Source organism: Diabrotica virgifera, chromosome 1 (assembly GCF_917563875.1).
Source record: "Diabrotica virgifera virgifera chromosome 1, PGI_DIABVI_V3a".
Classification (NCBI taxonomy): Eukaryota; Metazoa; Arthropoda; class Insecta; order Coleoptera; family Chrysomelidae; genus Diabrotica; species Diabrotica virgifera.
Window position 1 is genome coordinate 301908804 of NC_065443.1, and position 9570 is coordinate 301918373.

General features: G+C 34.6%; 1 protein-coding gene across 1 annotated transcript in view; it reads right to left on the reverse strand.

Moving 5' to 3' along the window:
- The window catches only part of LOC126879200 (probable cytochrome P450 6a13), a gene marked incomplete in the record, with an annotated part of 18544 nt that extends 9352 nt beyond the window's left edge, over positions 1-9192 (reverse strand). The window contains 1 exon segment of the mRNA XM_050642253.1: positions 8707-9192. Within this exon segment, the coding sequence (XP_050498210.1) occupies positions 8707-9133 (427 nt within the window).
- Positions 9193-9570: the final 378 nt, after the last annotated feature.

The window sequence follows — 9570 nt, forward strand, 5'->3', positions numbered from 1 at the left end:
TGGAAGGCAGTTCAGACTTAATTTCGATACAGAGTACTACCATTCACTTAAACGCATTTCATCCTTTTGGAATCATCAGAGCAGGGTTGTTAACAACGCAACTGAATATTTCCGTAGATGGCGCTTCAAAAATCCGTAGAAATCCGTAGTGCAGAAATCTGACAGAAAATGACACTTGGCAGACCAAAAAAAGAAGAAGAATGACACTTGACAGACAAAAAAGAAGAAGAATGATGCTTGACAGACCAAAAAAGAAGAAGAATGACACTTGACAGACCAAAAAGAAGAATGGTGACACTTGATAGACCAAAAAAGAAGAAGAATGGCACTTGACAGACCAAAAAAGAAGAAGAATGTTACTTGATAGACCAAAAAAGAAGAAGAATGACACCTTAAGAGTAAAAAATCCTCATTTTAGCTTCTTGATGGCTGCAGCTGAAAAATCCGTAGAAATGTGGTCGATATCCGAAAATCCGAAATAATTTCGAAAATCCGTAGATCTACGGAAAAATCCGTAGAGTTAACAACCCTGCATCAGAGCTAACTGTGGTAGGCAGGGCCCCCGCTACCATATGTGCAAAGTGTGAAATGCACACGGGCGCCGTCCTTTAGGGGCGCCACAACCGAGGGTCAAAAAGTGCAAAAATATTTACAAAAAAAAATAAAAAAGCAAAAATTAATTTTAAAATAATAGTTGAGAAATTAAATAGTTCAGTTTTATTCTGTTTGGATCTTGGATAACATTTTTAGTCTTTCTATAAACATAAAATAAAAAATCCCGCTATAAAAATAACAAACACTCAACTGTAGATAAGAAATACATAACTATGCGCTGATTTCGTGGAAAAATTCCAAACACATTGGTTGAGCAATAGTATGTGGGCGGTAATTCTATCTCAGCGATTACTGCGATTAGCGAACAATTCTGCGGCGCTCAAATGATGAATCGACAATATATATTTGAGAATCGCATACCTATCAAATAACAAATTAGACGGGACTGTATTGTCGCCCCGTTTGCGAAATTATTCCGATTCGATTTTTTTGCACAAACTAACTCAAAAAGAGGTCCTTATAATAAATTTACAGGGTGTAAAGCGGTGCCGTGGACGAAAAATTGGTAAAACATTTTTTTTTAAAACAAATTCACAAAATAATTTTTTCATTTCGAACAATTTTTTTAGTTGGGTAATTCTGAGTAAAAAAGGCCTCTTGTCATTTTTCACTCAAATTGATTGTTGTCGAGTTACATGCAATTTAAAACTTAAAAAATGCGAAAATGACCATTTTTAAGGCTAATAACTCGATTAAAAATTATTATTATGAAAGTCAAAAAGCGACCAAATCAAAGTTTAAAACCCCTTCTTCAACATTCTGAAGAAATTTTTGTCATTATTTTATTACAAAGCTGTTGTTTTTAATTATTAGCAATTAGCGCTATAGTCCAGGCTGTATCGTTGCCCACGTTAGCAAAATTATTTCGATTAGATTTCTTTGCAAAAACTTACTCAAAAAAGGTCCTATAACAAATCCACAGGGTTCCAGGCGGTACTTTGGTCGAAAAATTGTTTAAACAATTTTTTTAAACAAATTCACAAAAATAGTTTTTATACTTCGAACAATTTTATTTAGATAATTTGGATCAATTTGAACACAAAAGGTATCTTGTGATTTTTCTCTAGAATTGATTGTTGTCGAGTTATATGGCCATTTTCGCATTTTTCAAATCTTAAATCGCGTAGAACTCGACAACAATCCATTTTAGAGAAAAATGACAAGGGACCTTTTTTATTCAGAATGACCCAAGTTATCTAAAAAAAATTTGTTCGAAATAATTTTTTTTGTGAATTTGTTTAAAAAAAGTGTTTAAATAATTTTTCAACCACGACACCGCCTGGCACCCTGTGGATTGAAGATAGGACAAATAATCCTCGGACAAATAATCCCGGAAAAAAATCCCCAAAAATTATCCCTGGACAAAAAATCCCCAGAAAAAAAATCCCCGGACAAATAATCGCCGGACAAAAAATGCCTACAAAAAATCCTGGACAAATAATCCCTACAAATATTTTTGGACAAAATATCCCCACAAAAAATCCCGGACAAAATATCCCCAAGAAATATTTGCTGCCGAATAGTTCTCTAAAAGTTTTCCCGTGAATGCAATCGGTATAGGTAGATAACAATCGCCATGAAACCGCTTTTCGGTACGAAAATAATGATTAGCAATTAATATTAAGCATGAATTGTAATTTCGATTAAGTACCAAATTTCTAATTCCAATTCCATGTCGAAAACTTTAAATTTTACGTGACAAAAAAGTGTGAGTTTTTTCAAAAATCGTGGGAGAGAATGATATGGGGAATGAGCTAAGGCTGTGGGAATCATGTTGTAATTATTGGCTTAAATCTTTTGCTCACTCTGTTTTGAATAAGTATGGCCAGTACATTGCGTATTCGTGATGATAACTGCTGGTCTTGACAACGATAATCTTGATTGTAATCCAAAAAACCTGTTCCTTTTTGTACATTTAGCGTCAAAAATATTTAGTCATCATCATCATTAATGTTATAACTCTTCGAGAGTCTTTGCCGCGTTTATTATTGCCTTCCATGTTTGTCGGTCCTGTGCCACTATTTCCCATTTTCTCTAAATCTCCTCTGACTGCATCTTTCCACCTTTTTCTAGGCCGTCCTACAGACCTTCTCCCATCTGGCCTCTCCCCGAGTAGCTATGTCTGGTTTGATTTTTGGATAAATTTTTGGCATAACATATTCTAAGGCCAGATTAAATAACAATGCTGACAACGGATCTCCCTGTCTCAGTCCAAAATTCACACGCAGAAACCGTTTGATATTTTTCCCACTATTCTAACTTGTACAAAGGAGTTAAGCGCTGGTTTCCTCGAAAGCGGCACCGACAAACAGCGACCGTAGCACTGCGATGAATTACGTCAAATTACGGTGAAAAATTCAAGGTTCTTCACTGGGGCAATGGAATGTGAAAGCTCAACAAGTGGTGGCTTCCAACGCATCCTTGGAAACCAACGCTATTATTTTGCATGGTACAGTTTTTTATGATGTCATTCATCGCAGTGTTATGATCGCAGGTTGTCGGCACCGCATTCGAGGAAACCAGCGCTTTACTTAGATGCATTTGCGTTACCGCAGTTAGTTTCTTCTCTACGCCCAACTCGGCCATTTTGGTCGAGCTGGGTGTACGTAAAAATTGTATTCCATGTAGTGTTGCGACGATTAATGTAAAATTTCAAGATTTTGGCATGGAATTGGAATTCGAAATTTGGTAAAATTTCGGGAAAACTTTTAGAGAATTATCCGGCAACAAATAATTCGTGGGGATTTTTTGTCCAGGGATAATTTGTGGGGATTTCTTGTCCGGGATTATTGGTCCGGGGATTATTTGTCCGGACCCCAAAAAAATAAATAAAAAAACATTATCAAAATACCTATGCCTATAAAATGACAAGGGGCGCCAAAATCTTTTTTGCACACAGGCGCCAGTAGTTCTTACGGGGGCCCTGGTGGTAGGCTCTCTGGGTTTATTTATCGTCTGTTTTTTGTGCCAATTTTAGAAAGCACGTATTTGGGCTGAATTGATTTTAAACGTAAGAAATCTTCGAATCTTCGGATCTTCGGATCTTCGAAGGCAGACCTAAGTAATACATACATCAACGCTATAGCGAATATGTACATAAATGTAAAAAGTGCCGTTAAAATGCAGAATAAAATGTCAGACGCATTTTCTGTCACAAAAGGCTTCAGGTAAGGATATTCTTTGTCCTTTACTCTATTCAAAATCTTTATTCAGAAAACATTAAACGACTGGAAGAGAACATATAGAGAAATAGGAATAGAACTTGAGAACAAGTACGTAACAAATATTTTCTTCCCAGGCGATCAAGTGATTATGGCAAACGATGAGGAAGACATGTATTATATAATTCGAAAGTTAACCGAAGAATATGAAAATTTGACACCCACAGTCAACATAAACAAAACGAATATCTTAGAATAAAGGACAAAGAACATGCAAACAATTTTAATAACTAGGGATAGTGATCGAAGGAAGCAACATCAAAACGGAACATCCAGCAGAAAACACAACAGGTCCGAAATGTGATAAAAATACTAATGCCCGGTTGCACCAACAAATTTTAAGCTCCAGCTTAGCCCAGCTCAGCTTATAGATAGGGCCGCTTATGGGCGGATAGGGTCTCACTTACGTTACACTATAATTTTCGATTTTTATCTAAGGTCTTAACTGAGACGACGTTTAAGATGCAATCCACGTGGCAATCCATTATGGCAAGCTTGTAGCGTTTGAAAAAACTCCAACCATAAATTTTATATCCTGTCCTAAATATTTTAAAGCCGTCCTTGTTTAAAAGTTTCAATTTGTTACGCAATGTTGGGAAAGTACTTATTTCCCCTTGAAAAAATTATTGGACTCGTCTTTGTAAGTATCCTTTGCTTATCTGGTTATGGTAGTTAGTCATCTTTAAACCCTCCCATCCCCCCTAACGATTCCACGACCCGCCACCAACAAAACCTGAGCTGCCGTCTCGCAAAGAGGCTTTATGTGCCTGCTCCTTCTACTTTAGCCCATTTCGACCCCCCCCAGTAATCTTGTAGTTAGTCTTATCCCTGTCCCCATCTGAGCAGACATGTAAAACGCTTCAAGCTGAAAATTAATCTAGGACTCAATGATGCAACGGGTATGTTTCGTAATCTGAGCTTAAAGCACGTCTTAAGCTTAAGATCTGTTGGGGCAGTCAGGCATTAAACTCATTCCTTTGATCTCATTTGGTCGTATAAATACAAAACTGGAGGAGCAAATAGCTGATAGTTAGTTTGGATTCAGGAACGGACTAGTTCCAGGAACTAGATATGAGTTATTTGCTTTTAAAGTAATAGGTCAAAGATGCATTGATATGAATCTCTGTTCAATCTTGACCCCCCGGAGGGAGAGTAGGGGTCGACGTGATGTCGTGTATTGTCCGTCTCCAAAGATCTCTGTCTCTGGTCATTTCTTTTAACTCATGCATAGGTCTTTTGCATATTCCTGTAATTTGATCGATCCATCTTGTTGGGGATCTTCCTCGTGATCTTCGGCCTTCCACCTTTCCTTGTATAATGAGTCTTTCCATGTTTTCTGTGTTTGCTCTCATAACGTGTCTAAAGTATTTTAATTGTTGGAGATGGACTTTACTGGAGAGTCGTTGGCTAACTTTTAGCTCCCTTAAAATTGAATTATTTGTCCTATGGTCGGTCCAAGAAATTCGTAGCATTCCTCTCCAACAGAACATTTCAGTGGCGTCTATCTTTCTTCTTTCCGAATTTCTCAGGGTCCAAGATTCACATCTGTATGTCAGTATTGGGAACATTAAGCAGTTGATCAACCTCATCTTTAACGCTCTTGAAATTTGACAGTCCTTCCATATTGTGATCATTTTTTTGCTGTGGTGAGATCACATTTTGCCAGATCACATCTACGTTTTATTTCTTCCTGTAGTGACCCTGTGTTTGTGATTAATGATCCCAGATATAAGTGCGAGCTCACAACCTCAAACCGATTAATTGTGGTTATGTGTGGATGATTGTTACGTAGTCTATCCACTATCATGAGCTTTGTCATTGATGTCTGTATTGATATGAATATGGATGTGCATGTTTGAAAACATCTTTGATTTTGAAAAAGCATTTTATAAAGTAAGACATGAAAAATTAGTCCCAATTCTAAAGACAAAGACATAGACAAAACTTTACTGGAATCAAAGACCACACATTTTAATAGATAACGAGCTCAGTTCAGAAATTGAAATCATGAGAGGAGTTAGGCATGGTTGCATTATATGCATTTCCATTACTATTCAATGTAATATAGTGAATCCATTTGTGAAAAAGCATTTCTATCTGAAAGTGAGGGAATCATATTTAACGGAAGAACTATTAACAATATAAGAAATACAGATGACACTGTGATTATGGCAAGCTCTGCTGAACAACTCCAACTACTAATAGACCTGGATCCCGCGTAAGAAAAAAAAGTTGATTAATAGCAAGTTGAAAATTTGTTAATAGCTTAACGGTGTCTAGTCGGACAAACATTGATGCACGGGAACACTGAAACAGGGGAAGTTTTAACGGTGGAGCATGATAAACGTGTCGTCCTGACAAGTTTATGATGGTGAAAAATAGCAAGTTGTTTTTAAGTTTATTCAATAGCCAACGTTATATAATATATGAAAAAATGTTTGTCCGACAAAAAGGTTGGGCATTTTAACGAGTCCGACACGTAGAACATGTCACATCACAGGAACTATGTTGGTGATGAATAGCAGTCTGATTTTTGCATGAGAGTTTAATGAAAGGTTAAAAAAGCAATTGGAAGTTCTGTCGGACAAAATTAATGGGAAATTTTCCTAGTCGGACATTCTAAACATGTAAGATATAGACAAAAATGTTGGTGATAAATAGCAAGCTAATTTTGATTTGTTTATGTACAAATTATATTTTGTAAAGCAAAAAGTTATATGTCGGACAAAAAGTTTGGGCAAATCGAAGGAAATAAATAAAAAACATTTTTTCAGAATGACTTAGTCACATATGGATAAAGCTATTTTAGTTGTATATTATTATTAATATTCACATATTTGCATGTGCATATATATACATGCACACTCCAAAAACAGTGAGGTAAGTATCAATGCATGTATATATTGCAAAACAATTATTTTTTTCAATGGAGTTTGTTCTAGATATTCTCAAAATGAAAATAAAAAATGTCAAAGAACATGTGAAAGCAATCTCTTAGGGTTTTCTAATTAGGCGCATCAGAAAGTACGGAAAATTTCCTACAAAAAACGTTGTATACATTTTTTTTCCATACTCAAATCTTAACCCTGTAAACGACATTGAAAATTGTGAAGAGTCTAAAACTTCGGTGCTTATAAGAATAGACGTAAATATGACACATTATGCTTAGAAGTATGTATTAGAAGGCTGCATTTGTCAGTGTGACTCTTTGTGCCATACAAAGTAGTATTTGAAAGTACATGGTCTCTGAGTTTCTGTTTGCCACGTGTGTTGGAAATTAAAATTTATATTAACTATGGAGTGTTTTTGTGTCTATTTTTGAGTGTCAACAGTTTAAATTTTAAGTCGCCAAATTAAAAGTGAAACCATTCAACGGAACATTTTTGAGTAATTTTCGAACATTTTACAAAGTTAGTAAAATACTTCAATCAATCAATTCAATGAGGTTCAGTTGCCAGATAATTGTGAAAGTTCTATTGAATATCATTCTTCGTGCTATAATGCTTTGCTTGATTGAAAAAGGGTACCTAAATAAATTATTACTAAAATTGTATAACGTAATTTTTCTCAACTTTCTACAAATGAAATAATAATGTAATTAATATGTCACATGGCAAGAAATAATTTGCTGCCAAAATAAATCGATTAGTTTAAATTTGAAGTTACGATTGCAATTTATTATGAATTATTGTCAAAAGTGAGTTCTTTCCATAGACATAAGGGTAGACAGGGAATACAGTGCAAAAAGTCGATAGGTGGTCTATCTATCTCTTTTAACCAAGCGATCCCGCGCATGTGGCAGACAAAGATAGCTAGACCACTCAATCCATAATATAATTTGCCTGATCTACTATAAATGTATTACAGTGAGGTATCTAAATGATGTTGAGATAAATCGAAAGATATCGATTGTAATTGATTGCAGGTACTTTTGACATAGAATAATCACCCCTTATTGAAATTTCAAAAATAATTTTTTTAAATTGTCCGACTGCAAAATCTACCCCTTATTTTTTTCCGACAACAGTCATTTTTGGTGAGGAATAATTTACTTAAATAAATTTCGTCTTTGTCGGAAAGCTATTTATCACCAGCATTTTTGTCTATATCTTTCCTGTTTAGAATGTCCGACTACGAAAACTTCCCATTAATTTTGTCGGACAGAACTTCCAATTGCTTTTTTAACCTTTCATTAAAATCTCATGCAAAAATTAGACTGCTATTCATCACCAACATAATTCCTGTGATGTGACATATTCTACGTGTCGGACTCGTTAAAATGCCCAACATTTTTGTCGGACAAACATTTTCGCATATATTACATAACGTTGGCTATCGAATAAACTTAAAAACAACTTGCTATTTTTCACAATCATAAATTTTCAGCTTGCTATTAATCAACTTTTCTTTCTTACGCGGGATCCAGGTCTATAATATAAACATGTAGTTATTGTGAAAACATGGAGTAAAAATAAATATAAAAAGACTAAATTAATATGAGAATAACAAAGATAGAAAATATAAAAACATACATTTGGGAGATTTACCGACAGAAAGGGTTGAAAAATACAAATACCCGCAGGAACCTAGATTTCATAAAATAATGATCAAACAATAGAAATAAGGGCCAGCATAGAAACAGCAAGAAATGCGTTTGTCAAAATGATAACATTAAACATTCTTGATAAAATAATATTTAAAAGTAAAATATGAAATAAAAAAATGAGAAGATACCAGAGAAGGTTCCCATTGTTGTCAGTCTGGTAGGATGTAGATTAACATTTTTGGATGTTATTTTATGTGCTATTAGATTGAAAATTTAGTCTTTTTTAAACATGAAAGTGTACAAGCTGCTAATAAAATGACTTACCTGACGTAAATATAGGAGTAAGCTTAATCCTCAGCTTCTTCCATTTCTCATCTTCTAAATTGAACAGATGACCAGATAAAGGATCAGCTTTTTCGTTGAAATATCGTCCGCGATTTAAAAAATTATCGAAATCATTTTGGAGTATACCTTTCACCAATTCAATATCTACAGGCACGAAATGTGGTTGAAAAAAAGTATAAAACCCACAGTACCTTTTCTTTAACGTCTTAGCCTCATCGTACAGTCTCTGTACGACTGTTGTTAAATGGGCATGGTCTTTGATTACTGTTTTTATATTTCCGTAGAAGAAAGTTGGTTCCATATGGTAAACATTTCGGTCTTTCCAGTACAAGAACTTCTTTTTCGAGTACAAGTATACACAAGTTGCCAAGATGATGACCAAAGGTACAAAAATATTCACAGCCATTTCTAGTAGCTTTAATAATTTAACACTTTTATTAGATGTGTAAAATTTTATATAGTTTATATGCAAGCATTAAAAGCATTCTGCGACAGGCAAGTTGAAAATATTTTGAAACAAAAATTATTTGTGTTATTTTTATATGTTATCAGGAAGAACTAATAGTCCAGGGCGCATCTGTTTTGAGATGGACGTTGAGAGGTGACTCAAATTTTTTTGCAGAAATTGCTTGAAAATAAATCAAATAATAATATTTGAGTTATCCTCCCTCTCAAAAAGGTCCGGAACATTGTTTAAATAATTAAAAGGTCAAAAAATTAAGGAAAAATTCGATTCTTTTCTTCGTTTTTTGATTATAACTTTAAAAGTATTCATTTACGAGAAAAGTTGTACTGACATAAAAGTTGTGTAATTAAATTTCCTACCACGTAGAATTGGTTAAA